The sequence below is a fragment of the Pleuronectes platessa genome, chromosome 11, assembly GCF_947347685.1.
Source record: "Pleuronectes platessa chromosome 11, fPlePla1.1, whole genome shotgun sequence".
NCBI classification, from domain to species: Eukaryota; Metazoa; Chordata; class Actinopteri; order Pleuronectiformes; family Pleuronectidae; genus Pleuronectes; species Pleuronectes platessa.
The window spans coordinates 3,548,570-3,575,232 of NC_070636.1; the positions used below are offsets into that span (position 1 = coordinate 3,548,570).

At 43.0% G+C, this 26,663-nt stretch overlaps 3 protein-coding genes across 4 annotated transcripts; all 3 read right to left on the reverse strand.

Annotated features, from left to right (window-relative positions):
* Window positions 1–1,315: 1,315 nt before the first annotated feature.
* On the reverse strand, window positions 1,316–8,142 carry manba (mannosidase, beta A, lysosomal). Its single transcript, XM_053434264.1, has 17 exons — window positions 7,809–8,142; window positions 7,091–7,185; window positions 6,902–7,007; window positions 6,646–6,819; window positions 6,362–6,485; window positions 5,972–6,141; window positions 5,716–5,826; window positions 5,407–5,558; window positions 5,156–5,273; window positions 4,821–4,907; window positions 3,881–4,048; window positions 3,535–3,753; window positions 3,288–3,452; window positions 2,900–3,044; window positions 2,646–2,788; window positions 2,309–2,566; window positions 1,316–2,158 (listed from the first exon to the last, which is right to left on the reverse strand). Exons 1-17 carry the CDS (start codon window positions 8,007–8,009, stop codon window positions 1,934–1,936), a joined length of 2,661 nt encoding a protein of 886 aa, XP_053290239.1. The 5' UTR covers window positions 8,010–8,142; the 3' UTR covers window positions 1,316–1,933.
* A 918-nt stretch (window positions 8,143–9,060) lies between these two features.
* LOC128450432 (ubiquitin-conjugating enzyme E2 D2) lies at window positions 9,061–15,500 on the reverse strand. 2 transcript variants are annotated; one of them, XM_053433867.1, is made up of 7 exons: window positions 14,999–15,483; window positions 13,825–13,888; window positions 13,251–13,282; window positions 13,057–13,134; window positions 12,554–12,659; window positions 12,021–12,114; window positions 9,061–10,208 (listed from the first exon to the last, which is right to left on the reverse strand). In XM_053433867.1, the coding sequence occupies exons 1-7, from the start codon at window positions 15,020–15,022 to the stop codon at window positions 10,163–10,165; spliced, it is 444 nt and encodes a 147-aa protein (XP_053289842.1). In that variant the 5' UTR covers window positions 15,023–15,483; the 3' UTR covers window positions 9,061–10,162. The 2 variants fall into 2 exon arrangements, with proteins under 2 accessions (XP_053289842.1, XP_053289843.1); XM_053433868.1 differs by lacking the exon at window positions 9,061–10,208 and adding an exon at window positions 10,215–11,842 and having other exon boundaries at window positions 14,999–15,500.
* Window positions 15,501–16,881: 1,381 nt separating this feature from the next.
* zmp:0000000662 (RING finger protein 145) lies at window positions 16,882–25,839 on the reverse strand. The gene is made up of 11 exons (XM_053433866.1): window positions 25,585–25,839; window positions 24,424–24,709; window positions 23,699–23,807; window positions 23,208–23,299; window positions 22,853–23,094; window positions 22,249–22,427; window positions 22,027–22,167; window positions 21,217–21,399; window positions 20,972–21,119; window positions 20,106–20,462; window positions 16,882–18,652 (listed from the first exon to the last, which is right to left on the reverse strand). Exons 2-11 carry the CDS (start codon window positions 24,590–24,592, stop codon window positions 17,942–17,944), a joined length of 2,331 nt encoding a protein of 776 aa, XP_053289841.1. The 5' UTR covers window positions 24,593–24,709; window positions 25,585–25,839; the 3' UTR covers window positions 16,882–17,941.
* Between the last annotated feature and the right edge of the window lie 824 nt (window positions 25,840–26,663).

Here is a 26,663-nt window from a genome sequence, read left to right on the forward strand (position 1 = left end):
GGTCACTACAGGACAAACAAAGCACAAATCATTAAGTTGAATTTACTAAACAAAGACAATTAATAACACTGAATGATGCCTTATTTTTATACATATATATAAATGTCCCCTTTTATACCTTTAAATGCTTACATTACTTTATTTATATAACCCTTCAATGTATAGCTTTACGCCTTTATACTTTTATATTATCACAGTTGTAAATATTTCCTCTTACACCTTTAATTTTTAAATGTGTGTTACATTTATGAATATATCGTAAATGAGGCTGTATGGGGAAGATTTGACATGATATTGTGTTATTTTTGGGATGAACACGTGTGTGTATGTGTATGTGTGTATGTGTGTGTGTGTGTGTGTGTGTGTGTGTGTGTGTGTGTGTGTGTGTGTGTGTGTGTGTGTGTGTGTGTTTGTGTGACCACATGATTTTCCACTAGTGGGATATTAAGTTACCTTGAACTTTATCTTGATTTCCCTTTATAACTTTCTATAATTTTATATTATCCCATGTGTGTATAGTTGATAAATGGCTGGAACACATTGCGTCACTTGTTAATAATCAGTTAATAAACGGATTCTGGTCCCGGTGACGTGCAGCCGACTGTACGTGGGTGAACGATCCGGATTTACGTCCATGAATTAAAGAACGATGCCGGAGGAAGATTTCGTTCGGCCAAGTCTTCCAAAGGTTGTTCTCATTAATGATTGACAGGTCTGCATTAGGTATTAGTGACTGATTAATTATCAGAAAAGCCTGTTTAACTCCATCTGATAAAGCCTTTATCAGAAAGTGCTAATCTCTGAAGATGTAGCCGGGGAAAGTGGAGCTCATTGTAACTGTCCTGTGAACAGTCGGCGGTTACTGCATCATATTTTAGAAACTGGTTGAATATCGGCAGGTTGAAAGAAAACTCATCTGCAACGTAACTGTTTAATTAATGCAGTGCAGTTTAAATGTACTTTATTTGCCTCTGAAGAAGGAGTTTCATATACTTAAATACTCAAGTACCTTAAAATTATACTTAAGTAGACTATAGGCAAATACACTTTGTCAGATTTCATCATTGTTATCAACAGTTTCAATGGAGTCGACATGATGATGCAACAAAGGGACTGAAGGGATTAAATGATGAGTCAATCGAAAGAGAGAAGAACACTCACTGTTCCACTCAAACAAAGTTATCAGTCAATCTGTGGCTCCTAACTTTAAGATTTTTAACTGTTACAACAGATAAATGAAAAACTAATCAATCGACAACTGATGAAAATAATCATTCATGCAAGATACTGTTTACAAAACAATGGAGTCGTTACAGTTTTTGAGCAACATGTGTTTATTACTTAAAATATTTCTATGAAAAGCACCGACTGAGCTGAAAAGTAGTTGAATGTCAAAAGCAACAACATCTAAAAGTGATCTAAATCAAGAAAAGACACAAAACAATACATTTGTTGGATGGTACGTAAAACAACACAATACAGAAATGTCAAGTATTAAGAGTCTTTGCTCGGTTAATTATCTGAATCCTGCAAAACAAACGAAAGGGAAGAGGTTTCAGTGCATCGTCTGGTAAATGAAGCTCAGTTAAGATAATGTTTCATTTCCACAACAGCAAAAACAAATCAACAGAAACCGCTGCAGCTGATTCAATTCGTGCTGGTGAGTCCTCACGAATAAAAAAGACAGTTGATCATATTCTCAGATCTGTCTGTCGATGAAGTGACTTCAGAATGTTTTATAAAGCCCTGAATGGTTTGATACTTGATCTCCTGCCACGTCAGGAACCCTCCAGTCGCCTCAGGCCTCAGTTTTGGTTCTTTGACATTTCATTCCCGTGTCTGACTGTTCTTGTTTGAATCAAAGCATCATATTCAAAACGTTTCTTCCACGTTTCCTTTGTTTCCATTACCTTCGTACCAACCCCCACGTGGATCAGTACACGTCAGTTAAAGACGTGACGCTGAGGGATCTAGAGAGTTCTGTGACGCTGGTCGGACGCCACGCATCGAAGGTGACCGTCTTGTTCCCAGAAGCCATCAGGAAGCCGTTGGAGCTGAAGCGCCCGGGGATGTTTCCCACGTCGAGCCACACAAAAGGAGCCACGGAGGAGGAGTGGAGGGTGATGACGAGGGCGGACCCCACCTCCTGCACTTTGGCCTGCAGGAACACACGCAAAGCTTTGGTCCAATATCATTTACGTTCATGTTTCCTCAATTCCAAGTTATGATCTGCTTCATCGTTCTGTGGTTTTAATCAATATTTGTGCAGAAGTCAGTTGAAAGCTTCTGTCTTCCCGCGGGGACTCACTGTGATGTTTGGTCTCTGGAGACCCTCTGCGTCTTTGGGTGAGCACAGGAAGTGGTGGTTGGTGGGACCCTGCCGGCCGCTGGCGTCCTCCAGGTGGAAGGTGAGCAGGCAGGTGGTCCGGGTGCAGCGTCCACATCCTGCCAGCAGGGCGGCAACGGGCTGTTTAAACACCGCCACGGCGCTGCCTCCGGGGACCAGGAGCGGGTCGGACCTCAGCGTGCACACAGGATCTGGACGAGCCCAGGAGAACACGGTCACCTGAGCCACAGAAGAAGAAAGCAACGAGTTAGAGAACTATAAAAACACATACAGATAGAGTTAACGATAGAACACGTACCACCGCCCTGAGCTTCAGGTCGTGACTCAGGTCGGAGACGGCATAGATGAACAGAGAGTCTGCGTCCTCGAAACCAACCGGAAGCACGGGGGCGAAGAAGCTCTGAGCAAAATAATGAAGCATTTTCCACTTCCCACCAAACTCTGCACACAGAAACAATGAAGGGAATGATATGTAATCATCCCCCCGACACTGACCTCTAATCTGATTATGTATAGTTTAATGTACAATGTAGTTTCTTCAACTTCACTCACCGATTGATGACCAGGAGGGCCCCTGCCAAATATCATTGAGCTGCCAGTAGAGGGCGCCCATGGTTTGACCTTTGCCCTCAACGATCTCAGTCCGACTCCTCCGATAGAACTCCGTCTGAGTCTTCACACACTGAGCCTGCGTGACCTGGAAATGAACCGGGATCATTACCACATGTACACAGGGCTGAAAACAAAACTAAATGAATGCTGAAAGGGCATCTAAACCATATTACCAGATTACAACTGCTGTTAATGTTTAAACCACAATCTCATATTGAAACTGGTAAAGTGAGGCTCAAAGAATTGACCTCATATACTGCAGGGTCCAGTACATCAGTGAAATTAGACAGAAAATGCACAACAAACTTTTTTTTTTTGTGGGTTTCACCTGAGAGATGTACAGAGTGTCGGTGAATCTCTTCAGGGGATCCGTGGCGTTGGGCAGGTGGAAGTGAAAAGCCGCCTGCAGTAACATCTGCTGGTTCCCGTCCTCGTGATGCTGACGGTGGGAAGTGAAGTCACTGTCGTAGCTCCAGTCTTCTTCCACTGAAACCTTAAGCATCACGAAAAAAGTCAAAACTCCATTTATTGAGCCCAGGAAAACAAAAACCCAGCTGGAGGGTGTGTTCACTCACCGGCTGCAGCGTGGAGAGGGACGGCCAGGACTGGAAACCGTACTCAGAGGCGAAACGCGTTCGAGGGAAAGTCCGCCAGTCCCAGCAGTCGAGGAGGTAGCTGTAGAAATGAGTGTCTCCATAGTGAGGGTCATAGGGATCCGCTGCCACCCAGCCCTGCCGCTCCGACTCAGCCCCGTTCGTGGGACTGGACACGAGAAACGGTCGACTCTGGTCCTCCTGGAGGAGAGAACTGGCTTTAATGGGCTCATAGAAGGAAGAGGGCTGAGGAGTAATGGTTACACGTCAATCTGGAACATCTTAAACACAAATCAAGGCTTTTCTTTAAATATGACTGGTCTCTCACCTCTTGCACAATCTTCCTTATGTTGTTGACGTAGAGCGTCACATAGTCTCTGGTGTACGTGGGCCTCTGGGAAGACGGGATATTGAACCAGTCTGTTGCCAGAGCAGCTTCGTTTTCATTGTTACCGCTCCAGATGATTATCGAGGGGTGGGACTTGAGGCGTCGAAGCTGGTGAGTAAGAATAAGACCAAACTCAATACATTTAATTTGATTGAACAGATTCATCGGGCGACAGTTAAAATATCAGCTTCAAAATTAGTTTGATGGTTCACCGACTTGGAATAAGGTGAAAAGTGACTTTACATGAGAACGCAAATGAGAGTCTGAATGTTCCAAACATTTTACTGTTTAAATCGCCTGTTGTGTTTTCCGAGTATGAGAAAAGACAAACTCTGGAAAATGTCTGGAGCCTATTTGCTTGAATTTTCAGATCTGAAAACTGCTCGACAGAAGCAGAATCAGGTCCAGCATGTTGAAGAGAGAAGCTGAATTGTAGATCAGTTAAAACCAGAAATTATCTCCAATATTCAGCAGGGAACTTTTAAAATATGAAGAATTCGAAACAGAGTTCGGTGGATTTGCTACAGCTGCAGCTCTTCTGGTTCAGGAAGCAGAGGATCATGGGTAATATCCACCAGTTCAGTTGTGTCCCAGAGAGCTGGGCTACACAACAACTCAACACATTGATAGACTTTGTTTTTTCCCTTCAATAAAACCACTCCATCACTTGGACACGGAGCTCAACAGGATTAGTCACCATGTGTGGCAGCAGGGGGCGCTGTTGCTCAGTAAAAGTTACACAGTGTTGCTTTAAGACACAGTAAACTGATCCCTATATGTTGTGTTTATTTATCGGTGTGTTTTTCACACGCATGTCTCTTAAGTTTCCAGATTTTCTGAACCATGAAAAATAATATGAACGGATGAAAACGTCACTCACCTGCTGGACGACCTCTTCTCTGACTGTCTGGATGAAGTCGTCCTCAGTGGGATACATGGCGCAGGCAAACATGAAGTCCTGCCAGATCTAAAGACGCATATTTAAACACTGTGAGCTTCCATCTGTTCTACAATATGTTCATGAGTCACAGAGGGAAACCAAAATCTCACAGGAATATTGTAAACTAGTCAATTTGTGAGTAAAGGACATGCAACAGTGATGCTTGAGGAGGAAATGCATTTATGGAAGATTTGAAAAGACAATCAAAAGACTATTATTTCTCTATCAACAACATTCAGTCAAGTGAAAGAGAGAAGATGGATGAGAGCAGGTACCATGATTCCAAGTTCATCGCAGACACTGTAGAAAAGATCCTGTTCATAAACTCCTCCCCCCCACACCCTGAGCGTGTTCATGTTGGCGTCGACTGCCGACTGCAACAAGTTCCTGACGCTGCAAAACCAACAAAGAGAAAATTCAACCAATCAGGAATGTCAAAGTAGAGGAACAGGATTTGTCCTGTGATTCAAAGTCAGAAAAATAATCTGCACACACAAGCGGAGAAGCTTTTCAAAGTAAAACTCACACATCAGGGGAGATCTGGTCCTGGAAGGAGTGAGCCGGGATCCAGTTGGAGCCTTTGAGGAAAACTGGTTTCCCGTTGATGCGGAAATAGAAACTCAGACCTGGAGACCCGAGGACCGGTTCCTGGATGAGTTCCACTGTTCGGAAAGAAACCTGGAGGAGGAGTTAAACACATTAAACCCACTGGAGTGTACATCGCTTCCACTACAGCTCTAGTGACACAAAGGTGTTGTGATTGTAGAGGAGATCTCAGAGGTTTATCATCTGAATGGACATAGACAGAATTAAAGTGATGATAATGAGCTCCGACCTTGGACTTTGTATTCAGGATCAGAAGTCCATCCTGAGATCCTCGGACACTGAGCTGGTAAGAGGGCTGGTCCCCGTGTGTGTGGGGCCACCACAGCTTCACCTCGCTGCTCTGGAAGAAGAAAACATTCTGAAATCCTCGGCCCCATCAACATGCTTCAGGCAACAATACACTCAAAGAAATAAAGACCTTAATTTACACACAAAGCTGCAAAGATCGAGATATTATTATTGAGGTAATTTCATGTCCAACTTACAGTGTTTATGTGTAAGATGAAGATGTTCTTGGTCTTTCCTGAGACAAACTGTGTCTGGAAGCTTTGCTCTGACTCCAGCTCAGGGATGGAGAGAGAAACTTGTCCGTGAGTTGTTTGAACTGCGTCGACGTGAAGCTCAACCTGGACGCTCCACTGAGAGAGGCCGGAGTCTGGAGACACCAACAGATCATCAAGAGAAAGACAGAAACTACATTATTAATCCAATTCATGTAAACTAAGCTGAGATAGAGCACCGCGAGGAGAGAGAACATCTTGAAAGGTATCAGTTTATCAATTTTAGGCAGGACGTAGTTAAGGTTTGCAGGAATGTATCTGTGTTCTTTAATCAATAAAAAGGTTTAGATAATGCAGTTGTGATAATGGACGTACTGTACAGCGGGACAGAGGAAACCTGGACGAGCTGCAGGACGTCAAACGCCTCCACACAAACCCCCTTCCACAGCCCCATGGTCGGGAAGGACGGCCCCCAGTCCCAGCTGAAAGAGCTTTGCTCCTGCAACACAACACTGAGTATGAACCTGCACAGTCATAGACACAGTGTAAGAGACTTCCTTTTGTTCATTTATAAAAAATTTAAAACTAGAACAGCGTTAAGTAGATCAATAAAATCCTGATTTTCCCACCAAAGGTAAAAAACTGCACAAGGAACGTACTTTCCTGATGAAGTTGACGTGACACACCCCCTTCTGAACATCTGGAGGACACTCTGGAGGAACCCGGTAGGCTGAGTGAGCTTCCCTCCGCTCAGAGGCGTAGAGAACCGGAGACATCAAACCGACCTTCAGCTCATTAACCCCGTCCCTCAGCAGGTCTCTGACCGAGAAGTCCTGCAGATCAGACAACAGGTGAAAACTGACTCAAACGAGAGGAAGGGAGGTGTCGACCCTGAGACTCTTCTCTTCAACTTACATATCTGCGGAACATGTTGTCCGTGCTGCCCACCGTGACGCCATTGAGCCGGATCGATGCCACGGTGTCCACGCCCTCAAAGGAGAGCAGGACCTTCTGTTTGTTCCTGTTCGAGCAGAGAGACACACGTGAGTCCGGATCGGGAAACAGAAAACACTTTTAAACATTAAGATAAATGGTGACGCTGACCTCACTCGGGCCGACACGTTGAACACGGTCGTGTACGTCCAGTTTTCTAAAGCAATCCACCGATAAGTCAAATCATTGAACCTGAAATATGGGTCCTGAAAAAAGAGGAAAGGGTTTAACTGACAGGAAACGTTTTTGTTTTTATATAACACGGAATAAAACCTAAAATCTGGTGAGACTAGGTATCATTTATTTTGATTTATTAAATATGTGCATTTTATGGCATCTATTTAGCACCAAATGTCTCTCTCACACACACACACACACACACACACACACTGGAGACTTACCGTAACCATATTTACAACTTGGCTAACCCGAGTGTTAACCTTAACCTTCAAATTAACCTTAAAAGACGTCTTAAATTCAATGTACACTTGCTTCATGTCCCAATAAGGAAGACACGTCCCCATAATGTGACTGGGTAAACAGATTGAGGTCCCCACACCATGAGTTAAACCTTGAAAACACACTCACAAACACACAGGAAAGATTAACTGAGAGCAACACTGAACAATAATCGATCATTTAATGCTGCAACTATAATAGATTTCATGTTAAGTCTGCATCAAGTCAAACTGAAATTAAGATTCAAGTAACTCATGTTGTAAAATCGAAATGATGCTTCAACACATTAGAATGCATTGATTAATTGATTGATTGGTTGATTGATTGATTGATTAATTTATGATTGTTTGATTGACTGATTGGTTCCCACCTGGATGACTCCCTGCTGCTGCAGAGCCGAGTGGACACATCCGGGCACCTGAGCGGCCAGGGACACGGAACCGTTGCAGTTTGACAGACTCCATTTCCCGTCCAGACTCAGAGACTCCGGAGAACAACCGGAAACAACTCCGACAAACAAACACAACAACACACCGAGGGTCCGAGGACACGTGTCCCCGCTCGCAGTCATAGTCCCAGGTCTGTTGTCGACATCTTACGTGAAATAAAACACGCAAACAACAGGAGAAAACCCGAGGGGGTTTGTTTTGGTTTCGTCCACTGCCTGAAGGAGCACTTCCGCGTGTTGTCATGTGACCCCTCTCTTTGAGTCACGTGATCAGAGTTCAAGCACGAGGGACACGTCTGGCGCGAAGGTTTCTTTTACTTTTATTTGTCCCAATCAAACTATATTTACTTGTGTTTTAACAAGAAAATATAAATAAGTTGATATTTGTATTTAAACTTCCACAATGTGACAGAGAAATATTGATGGTCATTGGAAACCGTTATGTACCTGAGCTATTGTTTAACACAAGTAAACATACAATGTTCCTAAGTTCAATAACTAGAGCGACCATCATTACGCATAATGTTGTCATTGTAAAAACTGATCCAAATTTTGTTTTATTTTAAATTATCAAAGACACATTAAAGCATTTTTTAGCTTCTGAATCCACGTTATCTAAAAGGTCAACACCACACATGAGATAGTTGTAAGTTTCTCAGACTATGAAACATTTAAATCTAATAGATACACACATCAGATCACTTAATGCATTTGATTTTCTTTGGGGATCAGGATCTGCGCATTATACCTAGAAACATTAACAAAATTGTCCCATGTTGCATTCTTAAAAAGTAAACGTTCCTAGATCTGGGCATTAAATTGAATTAATACTTAAAAGGCCTCATCCCTGCAAAAAGTTCAGTTTGGTAGTTTTAGTGTAATCCTGCTGGCACGCGAACCAACAAAGAAACAAGATTAAAACACAACCTCTGAAAAACGATTTCACATTTTTCTTAGGCCAAAATCAAATCGTTCACAGACCCCAAAATAGATTTCTATTGATAAACAAAATGAACCTGACCAGTCAAGCTAAATAAGAGATTTCCCCCGTTTTCCAGGAACAACAGATTTAACAAAACAGACATTTGATCTTTATACACGTATGAAAACATGATAAAAAACACATCAACCAAACTTAAACATTTTTTTTTAAATGAAAAGCGAAACGACTCAGTTCTCTTTATGGTTTAAGTAACTTTATTGAAGGGAAAACTAAAAAGAAATAGAGCCACAAGTTGATTATCAACCATCAGCTTTGCGTCAATATTTTAGGGCTACAAGAAGACAGTGTTCAAGTGGGCATTAAAAACTAATCGCTCATCTACTGGCTTCTAAATAACAAAAAAGAAATAGAAAGCCTTTGAGGGGAACCAAATTTCTTTCCAACTGTTCAGCCTTACAATCCACTTAATTTGCAGAAACATCAGATATAATAGCCTACCTTTATTAACATGCATAAAATACAACATTGAAGTTCTTATATTTTCGTTTCCTTAACATTGATATATAATGCTGTGATTCTCTGTACACACACTGGTAGTGGAATAAGATACACTTCTTTCCTCAGGTAATAAAACCCTATGCTAATGATCAGAAGAACACACCGACGTCCCACCAGTCCAGGAGCCACCGACCAGTTTCACTCGTCTTTCAGAGAGAAGGCATTCCCCGTTTTCAGATCTGATCATTTTCACAGAATGGCAGATTGTTTTCTTTCTGCCAATTGGAAACCTTGAAACGCATATTTTTTTTTACGTTACAGCTTTTCTAGAAACGCCGAGGAGCTCAGCTGACCTCAAAGGTAACATCGACCTTGCAGGATCCAGCCGGTTACCCCCCCCCCCCCCCCCCTCTGTTGGTCTTCATGGGGCTGATGAGCTGGTTCAGCATCAGGGGACCAGTTGCATCAGATTCTACTACGTGTATGTGCAGAGTGAATGACTAACATCACCAAATCTGGGTTGAAAAACTCGTACTGGTGCATGCTCAAGCTGAGTGTTCAGAACCATGGTGATAGTTTTTTCTTTCTTTTTTTTTTAAATCCGTACAAAATGGGAATTGAAACCTCACAGAAACTGGCATGTGTCCTAGAGAGAAAACACTATCTTCTTATGAGCACGCAGGTAGGGGGGGAGGGAGGAAAGGAAAGGAAAGGAAAGGAAAGGAGGGTAAAATGCTCTGATTAACAAAAAAAGTGAAAAAGAAGAAACAGAATCCTGGAATTTTAAGTTTGAATCAGCGACCACATTTTTCCACCAGCTTCCCGGACGATGCCATCACATTGCGTATTTGGTTGTCCATTCTTTTGCCATTCTGGTGTATCTGCAAGGAGGGGAAACCAGAGGGGGAATCAGAAACTCTCAAGCCTATAATTCAAACAGGTTTTACTTTACCACATGCATCGGAGCAAAGTGCTTTTTAAAAAACATCCAGGCAAGCAGAGACTGCACAAGTATACCGGACACGTCATGCACACGTTTCTGATTATTAAAATGTCTTTGTGCTTTCACACCAATACCTCGAATCTTTGTCAGAACCAAACCTCTTCATGCAGAGTTAGTGGCGACGTGTACATGCACAGACAATCTGCTTCTAACCCGGGTATTCAAATAATCTGATTATTGGCTTGGTCGACGTTTATCAGACTAGAAAAAGGGATAATTATACATATATTCATATAAGGAAAAAGACACTGGTGTTAAATCTTTTAACCCATTGTTTCAATAGAAGAAGCAGCATTGATTTGGTTCAGTTGCTCCCTTGACTCCTGATTTATGTTTAAGTGAAGACACCTCAACTACCAGCTATTAAACTTTGTACTTTCAGATATGTTGGCGCAGCTGCAGATATGTGCTGATTAGATGACTGGCAGATATGAAACAGTTGATAGTTCATAATTCACGTTTAGTTTTATGTCCTTGTGGAAAAACTCTCAAAAACAAAACGGTCCAGATGATAAAAATCCTTAATAAAGCTTTTTTCCAATATTCCCAAACACAGGGAGTCATTAAGTATCTGAGGACTATAGCTGACCACCACCAGCTCAACTGATTTCTAAAAGTCTCCGCTTCTGTGTTGATTGTTGGAAGTTTTCTATTTATGACAAATATTTATTGAAGTTTTCTTTGCCTAGAGTCTGAAAAGCTGTGTTTGGAAACCCGGCTCATGTTATTCTTCCTCTGCTCGTCTGCAGTTTGTCATCACTGCTCACGAATGCAGCTTGTTTTGGCAGCCGACCATAGGCGTGTCCTTAAGTGCACCGCCGAATCTTTTACAATGGTCCCTGCAACACTGACTGTAACTTATAGGGTTACCAATTACCTGAGATGATCACCTGACTGAAGCTCATCTCAGGTCATGTTGATTTTATTCTTTTAAACTCGTGTTAGGATGATAAATGGTCATAAATAAAGTTTTCCAGAAGATGTGGTCACAAATTTCGCTTTAAATATCGGTTTTAATTTACATGAGTGACTACTTAGGTTGTAAGGGTCACACAAGGTTTAGGCCTATTTTCCACGCCACATTTTGTACATAAGGATGATTTCCCATTAGTATTTAGAACTGTTTTAATTATAAATCTACTCTTTTGTGTCTGATTCTATCAAAGTTTTTGTGCATTGAAAGACTTCAACCAATCAGATCATAGAGATGTTAACAGGCCTGTATTAGTGATAACCCAGAATCCTCATGAGACCATTTCCCCTGTGGTCTGACTCACAGATCATTTACAGCAGCACACCTGAGATTAGTACAACCACAACTCGGAAACTGCCGTAGCTTTCTGCATAACAGAGATCTCGAGCCTCTGTTTATGCCAGTCAGACCAGAGCACCAAAAAACACAACCAACCACTCCAACTGCACTACCCAAGATGCAGCGGGGCCTCACCCTAAAGCATGGCATACTTCGCCGTCCACTCCTGAGCTAATTTATTGTACCTGACGAGAGTGAAACTAGGTTACACACTGAGAACTGTGTACACGTCCATCTTCATCAAGCATCTCTTTGAAAGTGGAGCTTATTGTGGATAATGCAGCATATCATATGTACAGCAGGGCTGGGGCACAGATTTGAATATTCATATTGGCAGAGGATAGATTTACATATATATATAAATAAATACACACTTACTTCTGACTATCTGTTTTGTAGATCCGTGCGATCTCTGGCACTAGTGGGTCGTCAGGGTTTGGGTCACATAGGAGTGAGCAAATGGAGAGAAGAACTGCGAGAAATAGAAAACACACGTTAAGACGAATTATTATTTACCTTTTTAGTTATCTAATACAAGTTGTTTGTCATCCACATTTTGAATAACTACACCATGTTTAATGAAACGTATTCTGTTACTGTGTAGTATAAAAACAAAATAAAAAGAAGCACTAACACACAAAAGCAGTGTAAACTTTAAAAGGAAATAAAACACCTGGCAAAGTCCATGTGCGGCTAAAAAAACATATTCAAATGTTTTAACTAGTTTTATGATCTTATGTGTTTTGTCTTGTGTGCAGAATCTGTAACGATTCTGACAGTTGTGTTGTTATGTTGGTGAACCTATGGTGTGTGTCCATTATGTGTCCATCAAAAACTAAATTATGAATCCACCACGATAGCTGACAAAGTTGCGATGAAGAGCTCATTGTGTCTCGGTGGATGATCCATACCTTTAGAAATAGTAAGTGCAGGAGACCACTGTGATCTGAGAATATCCAGACAGATACTGCCGTTACTGTTAATATTTGGGTGGTAAATTCTTGTTGTAAATGCCACCTGAAAAACACAAAAACAAGGAAACACACACACACGTCAGTGGGTAGAAGTCAGATCAGGCCGAATGACACACCCACTCCCCAGGTGTCATTCCTGTAAACAAGGCAGTGACATCTGATGCCTCTGACTATTATCTTCTGGAATGACAGGTATTAAATCATGGGGGAGGTGACGCCGACAGTATCACTGTTGCTGTTGTTGTTGTTAACACAGACATTTGATTTTTGAAGAACTCCCATAAAACATGTAGAAGACAGTTTTCCTGTGTTTAAGCATAAACAGTGTTCACTCTTCCCCCCCCCCCCCCCCCCCAGTTCCAGATGCTGCACATACGTCGGCCATTATTAACAAGACAAAGAAAACCCTGTGTCAGGTGCGCTCCACCACAGGACTTTACCTTGGGGGGTTTGAAGGGGTAGTCTGTGGGGAAATGAATTGTCAGGAAGAAAACTCCTCCCTGATATGGACTGTCAATCTGTGAGGAGGGGGGGGAAGAGAAAAGAGAAATAATGACTTTAATAAATGTCTTTTTGTGAGGATTTAAATTAGAAACACACACAGCAACTGGTTTATCAGGAAGTCTGTACTTACAGGTCCCATGATCGTGGCTTGCCAGTGAAACACTGCAGAGAACAGAAAGCAAAAGTCAGAACAGAAAGGTCACAGATGGGCTCTGATCTGAGATCAGGAAGTTTTCAATACAAACATTTACTGATTTCCAGCACTTGACCTACATCCAACAGGGATTTTTTAGTGTTGATGAAAACATTGAGGTCTAAAAGAATAAAATCACTTTACTGTGTCCACCCCACCCCCCCCCACCGAATAGCTATCATCACATTGTGCAAGGCAGCTCATATCAGGCTCAGCTGCCAACACGGAAACTTTACGAGCTGCCACATTTCTGTCGATCACGTAAACAGAAACTTAAGCCAATTATTTTTTAACTTGTCGCTCTGCCAGCGTGGAAAAATGTTTCATCTTTTCCAATGTGATAATCCGATGCTGTGATAAGTGTGTCTGTGGAGGACGACCTCCTGGTCAAACAACAACATGTAAACAGTCGTCATCTAAGCTGTAGGGAAATCAAACCAAGATGTCGACAAAGACACCAAATAAAACCAGATTAAAGTGTGTAGACAAACATTTGAGCTCCAGCACTTACTGTCATCGCCCACTGGGCCGGCCGAGCACTGTGCTGGGGGGTCACGAGCCAGGTCATTGAGCTCCTGTAATGGAAAGAGGTTTACAACAATCACCAATTAAGACCACTGTGATCCTCTGAGAAGGAAAAACAACACGTATCTTAAAATACATGCGCTGCAACGAGGAAGACGAGGAGGAGGAGGAGAAGGACGAGGAGTGTTTTTTAAAAACATAAACACATATCGGGGTGTAAATATCAGCATGGAAGGAAATGCCAAATGATAGGTTGTGTGCTTATTTCCCAACAACCCCCCCCCCCTGCAGCTGGTGTTGTTATCTGCTGCCACTTCAAGATCAACTCTGACCGAGGAGTCAGGGAGGACGCCTGGGTACAGATGAGACCTGTGCACACACACACACTACACACACAGACACACACTAGAACTGTTATTTTTAGGTCGACATCTATTTCCGAGGAGCGAGGTGGAAGCCACTGCCCCACCCGGGCCCTTCTTCACTGTTTCATAAGTTCAGTGGAGGAGCTTCACGTCAACAACAGCAGGGGGATGAAGTTCCCAGCCCAGTCGGGGTGTTGATCTCATCCCCTCTGCCTCCATTTCAGTGGCGGAGGACACACACACACTGTGACGTGCTCGGCACAAATGGGTTAGGACCACATACCAGGGAAGTGTATCACGAACACTGCGCTGATCCACTGCCCCGATATCATGAGTCATGAGTTTTGGTAACGTCGTAGTCAGTCGTGTTGTGAAATAATTTGACACAACACGACTTGAGGTGGAAAACACACACAAAATTCAGCGTGAGGCAACAATAAAAGGTGTGTGTCTGTGTGTGTGTGGAGAGGGAGCAAAGTGTTGGGCAATGCACGAGGCCTCGTCTCTGAGCCGAGCCTGGAAAGTGAAACCGCTAATGTTCCCCCGGCTAACACCCCCCCAAAGCCCGAGCCCGAGCGGGGTCTCAACCCGCCTGTAGCCGTGTCAAAGACCCCCATCCGGCGGGTGGTGGCCCCGGCGTGTTAGCACGACCTCCGGGGCGGAAGACAAGGGGAACTCTCCGTCCACCAGGCTCCACCGCCGGGTTCCCAACAAGCGAGCAGCGGCTCCGGAGCTACCGCCTGTGGGAGGCTAGGCGCTGCGGAGCTAGCGTGCGAACGACGCGGTGTTTCTTACCTTGTGGATCCGTTTCAGGGCCATCTTCTGTCGGTGGTGTGTGCGCTTCGATCTGAGGAGGGGGGTTCCGGTCCGAGGGGCGATGCGGGCGTCCCCGATGTGCCAGGATGAGCCGCTGCCGGGTGTTTAACAAGCGGACGCGAGGTCAACTCCGCGGCCTTCTTCTTCTTCTTCTTCTTCTTCTCGGGGGGCTAGCGGAGCCGGCTAATGGGCGAGCTAACACTACGTATGCGCGGTGGTAACAAAGCTAGCTGGCGGTGTGATCCGCCGGGAGATGCGGTGTAAAGTCCTCGCGTTTCTCCGCTGGGTCGAGCGCCTGGTGCTGGTGTTAGACTCGAGATGATCCGTGTCTCCTCGCTGGAGGCTGAGGAAGCGCGTGAGCCGGGTGAAGTAACCCGGGCGATAATGCTCCTGTTCCGCTGCTGTCTGTCGGTAGCTCCGGTTGTAGCCCACTAGCGGCGGAGCGGGTGTATGAGACGATTTATGGCTGAAGGAGGCGCAGCGGCGCTGGAGGGACGGAGCGGATGTGATGGAGGGTTGGTGACGAGCCAACACACATAAATACACACACCTATAAACACACACACACATATAAATACACACGGACATGAATACACACACACATAAATACACATACCTATAAACACACACACACATATAAATACACACACACATAAATACACACACCTATAAACACACACACACACACACACATATAAATACACACAGACATGAATACACACACATATAAATACACACACCTATAAATACACACATAGATACACACACACACACACTAACACACAAACACTTAATTAAACACGTACACACATATAAACACACACATAAATACACACATGAATACACACACCCTAACACACAAAAAGAGACACACTAACACATACATACACACACATATACACACAGACTAAAACATTCACAGAGACAAACTAACATATACACACACATATACATATAAACACTGACACAGACAAACATTCACACACACAAACACAGATATATATAAGCACACATACATGTACACAGAGACACACTAACATACTCACACATATATACAAAGAGAGAGAGACACACACAAATATATATAGACCCGTACATACACAGACACACATACTCCCACACACACAAACAGGCCTGCCAGGACATGTCAGATTATAATTGTTAACGGCTCTAATTCAGATGTGTTCATTTTCTAAATATGTGTCACATTAGAAAAGTGTCATCATGTTCAACGTGAACACAAAATATTCTCTATTTTCTGTCGTAGTCAAACATACTTTTTATTAAATTGGTTTATTCTATTGCCATTCTTTTATATTTTGTATTCTCTTGTCTACCTCAGTCTGATCTGCCTGATTCTGTAACAACGGAATTCCCCCTGTGTGTGTGTGTGTGTGTGTGTGTGTGGATCACTAAAGTTTCCTCTTATCTTATAATCAGTTAATCAATCAGCTTTGATCTGTGTAGGCCACACTTTGTCGCACAGGAGTAAACAAGGTGCGACATCCTGTGTTGTTAACCCTCAACTGTTGTGTTTTATATTTACAATAATATAAATTGCACATGCAAGAGTGTGACCAGTTCCCATTGGAGTCTGATGCTGGCCACATTCTTGCCACATTTGAAAAACAATGACCTGCCAAACCAAAAAGTTGGATCATTGATATTCAATTTAACCTCTTACCATATTTCTTATGCAATAATATCCCTTTATACGTTCACACCTGCGATTCCAGCTGATATTGAGTTTACACTTCTAAGTTGATGCAATGCAAACCTGAAGCTGTGTAAAATCTCAGTAGATAATTACTGAACACAAGAGGAACATGAGTCACATTTGTAAATATTTCAGTTTCAGTCTCCAGGTTTTTAAAAAGTTTAATTTTCATGTTTGATGTAGTATAAACAAAAACCAAGATTTTTTTACACCACTTCTTCTACAAAAATGTAAGTTTTAAAAGAAAACAATTAACTGTGTGTTTGGTTTAGAATAAAAAGTTTGAGTTCTCAACAAAAATACAAGTTTCTAACAAGTTGATTTACCAGGACTTGTTTTTAAAATATGTCCTTCAACAACCATGAGAATGAGCATTTATAGCATTTCATGAGTATGACACTAAATTAAAGATGATAAGGAAGATTACACCGTAAACAAATTTAAATCCACAGACCAGCCAGCACTGTCCTCGCTGGGAGCTACAGACAGAATATTCATGTCAGCCTCACTGTGAGCCAGTCGGGGTTTTATTAACACAGAGCCTACAGTACAAAAAAAAGAAAGGTACATGTTCACAGCTGTGATTTAATACTGGGAGACGGAGGCTGCTGCAGTACAACAGGCTGATGCTGCTGCTGAAGCTTTTTCCTTTTTGCCACATTGCTTGCACAAGAAATGCTTTACATTAGAAAATTAAATAAAAATAATTTAAATTAAATTTAGGTAAAGTTTTTCCTTGTAACCTGCTCAGATATTGTTGCAAGGTAATTGCTTTATAGTTAAACATGATTTCCAATAATTATTTATATATATATATATATTTTTTTTTTTTAACAATTGTACAACAAGGGTTTTCATTTCACCAAATTTCGTCTCCCTATTAAATCCAGAAGCACGTTATGGACTAAACTGAAGCACATTCACTACACTGTCTGGTACGAGATACAGATTTGTTTTCTATTGGTTCACAGAGAGAAGGCAAATGTGTTTTAGTCCCCGTGATAGAGGGTCACCACTTCCCACTCTGAGACCCTTCAAGGCACTGATGCAGGGTGGTCAGTCACTGAGAGCTGTGATTGTGCGTCCGGTGGAGGACAGCGGGGGGGACGTGTGGGACAGGTTCAGCCTCTCAGGATCTGAATGTGTCATGTTATCCTTATCCTCAGAGTCTTCACGGGAGGTTTCACAAAAGAACCAGGCTCGTCTTACGTGTGACGGCCTCTCGATTCTTTATCAGCATTGTTTAATTCTGGTAAATCGATGTCTTTACACAACGGATGTGTCCCGTCACAGCCGGCATGACTACCACTGTTTGTTTGTGTCCCTCTAAGACAAAAACTAGCACCGTCTCCAAGTCCTTCTCCGTTAGAGTCACATTGCTCCTCCATGTCATCAGGAGTCGACAGCAGTGGTGAGTCCGTCACATTCTCCTCACCTGGGCCGGGCCTGTCGGGAGGAGAGGTTTCCCCTTGGTGCACATGGGAACTAGAAGGCTCCGCTGAAGACCAGCTGGACGATGGGTTGACAAATCCCACAAAGTCTCCATTGGAGCTGAACCGAAGACCTTGAGCCAGTTGTAGTTCAACTGGTTGGTCTTTATCTTGTGTGTCACAGGCTCCACCCTCTGACCTTTCCCTCTCCTCCTCCTGCTGCTCGGCTGGATCAGGAGTTGCGTCGTCACTGTGAGTCTCTGGCGGCACGTTGTTGTCTGGGTTTTGAAACTCGTGTCGTGCAGCCGGATCTGGACCCGCGTCTCTCTCGGCCGCAGCGTCACCCGAAGCCTCGCTCTGGCCTGGGGGGGTGGGCCTGACCGACTGGTGGCACATGGGACAGGTCTCCTGCACGTACAGCCACTTGCGGAGGCAGTTCCCGTGAAAGAAATGTCGACAGTATGTGATCACACCGGAGCTCATTTCCTGTGGAAAGAGACAAAAGGGACTTCACATCAATACCTGGAGAGTGTTGGCTTAATGCTGCACATGGAGAGTGGGATCACATGTTACCAGAAGGTCATAAAAGAGGTCGTAAAAGAAGGAGTAACATGTAATCAGGGTTTCTGGAGTCACTGGTGTCAAAGGCCATTTGCACATGTTTATGTTTTTAACACATGAGATACAAAACTGGAAGAATATAAATATCTGAGGATGAAAACAAGTTACCATACATGTAGAAGACGCAGAAGATGCCACCTGAGGTTTTGCCAGTGTCACAGTGATGTAATCATAAACACTGTTCTTTCCGTATCTGAAGTTATGCGTCATGACCTGCTTCCTGGTTATCAGTCCTTGTCTAAATGTTCTGGAAATGATCTTAGTTTATTGTGAAATATTAATGTTATTATGTCCAGTTCTCATTGTGCTTTAATGTTGTTTTATATTTTGTGTCCTTGTTGAATTCTCTCTGACCTATTTAGCGTTTGGAAAAATATTTACACATATTTATTTATTGTGAATTGGCTTTTTAAACATCACAATCTCTTATTTTGCCATTATTTTAAAATGTATATTTGTTTTCTTACCTCTCACCCTGTCTCTTTGCTGCTGAAACACAAATCAAATCCCTCAGAGATCAAAGTCTTATCTTATCTGTTTTTTTTAGGACAATGGAAAATTTCTTGAACCAGGAAATGGTGGAGCTAACTTTTTATCTCTACCTAGTTCCTTGTTACATTAGTTCCAGTTTAGTTGTAAAAATATCTAAGTTTAGGTTTTGGACTTTGTGTCCTGGACAGAAAACAAGTCCTCGGGACAGAACAGATGAGATCAGTCGACTTTCACAAAAAAAACATGAGGTCAGGCTGAAGATTCTTCCTGCACTGTGCGAGAAGAGGCGGAGCTTAACAGGAAATACTGGAACCACAACCTTCAGAAAGGTACAGGAAGTGTTGAGCTTTACATCTACACAACTCTGAGTGTCATGTGTAGCACATGCACACTGAGCTGGGCCAGTCTCATAGATCACTATATCCTTATATCTATACTTCATGGCTGATGTGATATTATGTTTATGAAGAAGAAAAATCTGTTTCTACGATTAAATTCCTTCTTGAAAAAATGTATTTATATATGAGCATTTAAATACATTTTAATTCCGATAAAATCCATTGGTTTGAAAGTCAGTCATTAAGAAAATACCTGGTTGAGCTTTGAGCAACAATTTTAAGATTATAACCAACAGCAAGAAAACACTTAATCATCTGTTTTACTTCTGTTGTGCGTCTTGACACTGTTGTGTCATTTATGTGCAAATAAAACTAGATGCCAGTTCATGAAGGCTTTCTCAAGACGTACAGTGAGTTTTAAAGTTATTTAAATATTCAATCTTTGAATTCTCTCCCTCCAGTGACCCGCCCCTGACGGTGAGACTGACCTGGAAGCAGATGGAGCAGACGTCGTTGTGTTGCTGCAGCTGCTGAGCCGTCGCCCTGGGGAGGGAGTTGATCTTCTTGGCCGCTTCCTGTCTGAGCAGGAAGCTCCTCCAGCCGGACTGACCCCTGAGCCAAACGTTGAAGTATGAGTGGATGATGATGACAGAGGCGCCCATCCAGCTCCACTCCCCGAACAGCGACTCCCAGGTGCCATAAGCCACCACGCAGAGCGCCACCACAAACTCCAGCACCCGGCTGACGGCGTTCACCCAGTAGATCACCTCGTCCAGGCTCTCGATCGGGTCGCTGCGAAACAGCTCCACCATGAAGAGGGAGTAGATCAGCAGGGTGCCTGTAACCTGGAGGAATACAATAACACTTCTTTATTTCTACGTTTATAACGAAAGACTCAGATTAAACATTCAATTTGATATATAGGATCAAATTCTTATTATTAATTTGAAGTAATAATGAATATCCAGAGGTATGGAGGTTTTATAAAATGAGGCAGATGAGGAGGGGTCATATTAGTAGTAGTAATAAATAAATAATGGTTCTATAAATCAGTGAAAAATTACTTTGCCCTTATCAATATGACATTTTAAAGGAACAGATATTTTGTTGTGATTTTATTGCTTCCACTGTTAAAGTTGTTCACTGTATGTGTTGCTAACCCTGATGATTATATGTATTATATTTCAATGTGGACCCCAGGAAAAGTATGAGGAATACTTGTGTGTGTGAAAAAATATGGGACAACATTGATGAAGACTGATGAAGACTAAGCAGGAAGATCTGCAGCTGCATCGGTCTTGTTTTATATGACCAGTGGGGGGCACCAAACTCAGGAGGCAGTCCCTCCTCCTACCTGAAGGGAAGTCAGAATGCAGCTGGACACCAGTATAAGCAGCCAGAAGTCCATGTGGAAGAACTGGGCGATTTTAAACGCCATCAACACTGGGAAAACCAGCAGCATCAGACACATGCTGAGGCCCCGGAAGTGTTTCCACAGACTCCTAGAAAAAGAAATGAATGAAAAACACACCGATGAGAGTAATGCAATAAAAATAACATTTCATAAAAAGAAATTAAATTCCTTCCTGCTGCCATTACCTGTTGCGGGACGCAGCCAGAGCCAGAATGACCGGATCTGTAATTTCGATCATTGACTGTAGGGTTGAAGTCACCACGATGAAGAGGATGATGCTGAGGAGGAAGGTGCGCTGCAGGGCCTGCATGTCCAACAGACCTGTCTGCAGGGCGAGCAGGAGCAGAGTGACGCCCTCCGTCACCCCCCTGAGGACAAGAGGACCAGGAACAGAGGTTAAGTAAAGAAAGACAGAATCACAACACTTTCAGCTTTCAGTTGTAGCTGTAGACAGAAAGAATGAGGGAGGGGGAGAGAGAGAAAGACGGAGGGAAAGCTAGACTGAGAGAGAGAAAAAGGGGAAGAGGGGAGAGAAAGTGATAGAAAGAGAAAAAAGGCAAAGAAGGGAGAGAAAGTGATAGAGAGAGCAAGAGAAAGTAAGAGAAAGAAAGTAAGAGAAAGAAAGTAATAGAGAAAGAAAGAGAAAGTGATATAAAGCTAGAGAAAGAGAAAGTGACCGAAATAAAGAAAGAAAAAGAGAGAAAGAGAAAGTGAGAGCGGGAAGGAGAGAGAAAGGGAAAGATGAAATATGAAAAGAGAGAAAGAGAAAGAGAGAGGGAAAGAGAGAGCCAGAGTGAGAGATAGAGAAAACCTATAGTATATATAGTCTTTATAAAGTATATACAAATGTAGAACAAGTACACAGGTATGCATGGGCCCTGTGATGTCTTTGCAAAATACACAAAGAACTAATTCACCTCCACAGACGAATCTAACAAGAGAACACGAACCATAAGGAGTGAACTGGTGAAAGTATAAGAGTAAAACCATCTGACCTGTGCATGACGTTCTCATTCTGAACTGCGATGTAACCTCCCAGGTACAACTTGCACAGGTTGAGCAGCCCGAGAGCCAGATAGGACACCACGAAGGTCAGGCCCACCAGAGAGTACGGCGTGGCACAACATTCAGACACACTGCAGACACATCAGCCCTTTAACACAACAGTCACAGAGGAATAATGTGCACTGAACAATCCACAAACAATCACAACAAACCTCGTGAGCAGGAAGAACATGATCCCCTGATTGGCTGCCGAGGCCGCGTTGCCGGACATGACGTCGGTGCAGAGCTGAACGATGAACAGAACAGACCAGAAGACGCTGAAGAGGACTGGGACGGCAAACTGGTTCCACAGAGAGATTCCCACAGCCAGGAGTCTGTACAGTTCAATCACCTGAGAGACAGGAAAGCAGTGGTGTGATGAGAAGAGTAAATAAGTTAGATAGTAAGAAAAGTGTGGGTACACAGTACTAACACACATAAAACTAATAGAAAACAAAATACATGGAATCTTATTGTGATTAATTGAGATTTTTAAAGTTACAAAATATAAAATACATGCACTTAAAGTGAGATTTCTATTTATTTGAATACAGCAAGTAGGAGCAGAGATTTCCACAAGTGCAGTTAGAGGGAAGGTGATATTTTTAAATAAGTAAATGTGTTTGTAAATTAATGAATAATCATCAGGATTGCTTAACTACAACAGAAAAAACACACATAAATGCTAAATCAAACCCTTGTTTTGTAGTGTTTTGTCATCTACAACCTCCAAACACACATCACTGCAACATTTCTGGTTCCAGGAGACTCGTTTACCTCCACCCGAAGCAGCTCTGAATAGACAGCCCTTGCGAGGCGGTATGGCACGAACAGGTTGGAGAGGAGGAACATGGCGATCCCCGATCCGGTCAGTCCCATCGCGAACGTGTTGACCGTGAGCAGCGTGGCGTGAGGGGCAGCGCAGAGTCTGGCCAGCAGGGGCAGCATGTGGGCTGAGAACAGCCACACCTTTCTGGTCTTCATCAGGAAGGCACACAGCGTGCAGAGAATAATCTGACCTGAGCAGAATGAAAATAAGAAATATTTAGTTTGAAGATGCACAAAATACACACAGCAAATAAAGTAGTCTTAATGCGATGGCTTTCGATACTGGTTTGGTTGTAGGACTCACTGGTCATTGCAGAGACAAATCTGTTGAAGACCAGAGAATCGAGGTACACTGCTCCTTCAAAACCGTAGTGTAGCTCTTCACGGACATAGTCCCTGTTAAAAAAAGAACGAGGACGTTTTTAAAGCAAATTCACAATGTACATTGTTTGTGTTAGCAGTATTCATGTGATCAAAGTAACACACATTGACGCACAACTGCCTGAGGGGGGATCCTACACTACATACACTAATGTTTGTGTGTCTTTTGGAGTTACTACTTGCTCAGACTGTAAGTTGTGGGCAGGGCAAAAGGCGGAATCACTATATGTGAAATATATCTAATGACATTAGATATACAGGTTGAGTCTGCTGTCATAATATCACGCCTGAATTATTCCTAGACATTGATCTCACGTTACTGGACAAGACAGTGAGGGAAAGACAGAAAAATGATCCTGGTGCAATAAATCCAGGAAGTGTAGTATCAGTAGTAATAGTAGGAGGACATCTCACTTGGAAATCTGATGCCCCATGTAGAGGAGGAGCACAGCCAGGATGTGGAGGTAGAGAGTCACAATGTGTCTCAATGGCAGAACCAACACCACCGCGTTAATCACATGACCTGGAAGATAGAGGAGAGTATTTGTTTTTCTGTGATGAACACAAGCTGGAACCCTTGTCACCAAATCTGCTGTATTTTGCAGCTTTGAACAACACAACATCTAAACATGTGATTGTAGTTTAAGCACTGCAGACAGACTATCAAACACTGTAAGTAAGACAATCTCTCCAGTGGAACCCAGACTATGTTCTGGAGTTGATGGCTCTTTGAATGTGGGTTAGCATCACACCAGACTAATTCATTTTGCAGGGTGAAGAGAAAACACTTAACGACTGTGAAGCGAATGAAGAATGCTCTGTAGGATGCAGACTGTGACCTCAGAGGAGTCACTGCAGAGTGTTAACCCCTCGTAACCCTCCAGAAGGAGAAAGAGCGGACCACACAAAGAAACCAGCAGAGCTCTGGAACAAACCTCTATGGCCTGATGAAACTAAAATGTATTTGTTGTTTTTTAACTGACGGAAGAAACAGGATGAACGCACACAGAGAGAAAGTGACTTCATTACGCTTGTTTTCACTTTGTTATTCCTGAAGAGACTATTTTCATTTACCTCATTTCCATTCTATCAGTTTTGTTTCTGAGAGTCGTATCGTAGGAGATCACATGAATACGTACCCAGGTAGTACATGTTCCAGATGACATATTTGTACTTGAAGAGCATGTCCTCATTTTTGGCCCTGAGATGCTCGGTCAAACCTTCGATGTCACATCTGTACAGCAGGTCCAGCAGCAGGATGCTCGGCACCCGGAGGACGACGTTGGCCACCTCGTCCAGTCGAGGCATTTTGATCGACACCAACTGGTTTTGTGGGTTGAGCAGAGTGGCCGTGTCACATGCTGTCGGTTAGTCGCACAGGACACATGTCTCCAGCTGCTTGATCGCTATTATGCTCGTCTTCATCTGAAAGACACACAAACACACAGTTAAGGCTGATCACTTTGCACTGCAGGCCTCCTGTGTGGGTTACCAGGGCCCCTGTAGGACTCCTGTATGGGCTGCCATGACCTATGTATGGTTTAATATGACTTATATACGGGCTAATAGGACTAATTTAACAGGACTCCTGTGTCAGCTAACTGGGCCCCTGTAGGACTCCTGTAGGAGCCACCAGGACTTATTTAACAAGACTCCTGTGGTTACTACCAGGACCCCTGTGTGGACTACCAGGACCCCTGACCCCTGTGGGTACTACCAGGACCCCTGTGTGGACTACCAGGACCCCTAGACCCCTGTGGGTACTACCAGGACCCCTGTGTGGACTACCAGGACCCATATACTCCTGTGTGGGTAACCATGTCTCCTGTGTGGGCTACCATGTCTCCTGTGTGGGCTACCATGTCTCCAGTAAGAGCTACCATGTCTCCTGTGTTGACTACCAGGACTCCTTAGTGGACTACCAGGACCCCTGTGTGGACTACCAGGACCCATAGACCCCTGTGTGGACAACCAGGACTCAGACTCCTGTATGGGTTACCATGTCTCCTGTAAGAGCTACCATGTCTCCTGTGTTGACTACCAGGACTCCTTAGTGGACTACCAGGACTCCTTAGTGGACTACCAGGACTCCTTAGTGGACTACCAGGACCCCTGTGTGGACTACCAGGACCCACAGACCCCTGTGCGGGCTACCAGGCCGTGGTTTGTCGCAGACTTCTCGCCTTAGTGTCATATTGTAACGTTAAACAGAAGCTGGAGGAGTGTAGGACGTAGTCTGCGCTCTAATACACCACATTCACAAAGCTTTCCACGTACACGTCGTGCACAGTTTCACTTACTCCTCAGCCGAACAGCCGCTCGTTAGCTCCTGGCTGCTTCCTGTTAGCTCCTCCGGCGAACAGCCTCCTGTTTTCATGTCACTGCTCGTAGAATGTGGAAGGTTTATACAAATGCCGCTTGTCAGAGAAAGATTAAACCCGCCGCCATTGGTAAAGTGACGTTAAACAGGGGGAATTAAACGATAAGAGGAAGAATAGAGCGACTTCTGATGTGGTGTTATGATTCCTCTTGACACTTCCTGTACACGTCATGTGCGAACGAACCAATCAGCTTCGGCAATTCTCATTTTCAAAATAAAGGTTGTAATAATGTCGACTTTATAAAAGATAATACTACTAATACTACTACTACTACTACTACTACTACTACTACTACTATTACTACTACTACTACTATTATTACTACTACTACTAATAATAATAATACTAATTATACTACTAATAATATAATACCAATAATAGTATTAATAACAATTAATAATTTACAATTTTGTTTATAAATGTTTATTATTGTATTTATTGTATTATTTAGATAGATAGATAGATAGATAGATAGATAGATAGATAGAAAAAACATACAGAATTATGTTTATCCTTTTGCTCTAATCCTTTTTTCTGTGTCAGGATCATATCTATAAATCCTTCAGGTGATATGCAGCTTTCAGTGTGACTCCTCGTTTTCCTCTGTGCCGTGTTGCAACATGATCAAGTTCACCAGACGGTGAGTCAAAGCTCGGTTTGTTTTATGACGGTAAAAGTCGAATGCAGCACAGATGTTATGGTTTTTCTGAAAACATGAAACATGCAAGTCAGCAAAGATCTGATGATCTGTTCTCTCTGGGTGTTTTGCTGTTGACTCTTAACACAAACATCTGTTAGAGGGTCACACTCCTGCTGTGATGAATATCTGCTTGTCTTCATACAACATGGAGGACAGGGACAACACACATTTTGTTATTTCAACAGTTAATGTTGTCTCAGCTGTTTTAAATATAATGTTTTTTATCAGGCAATTAGTTCTTTTGAAGAAATCTCAGAACCAGGGGGAGCTGGAGGTCGAGATTTGCAAACACAACAGT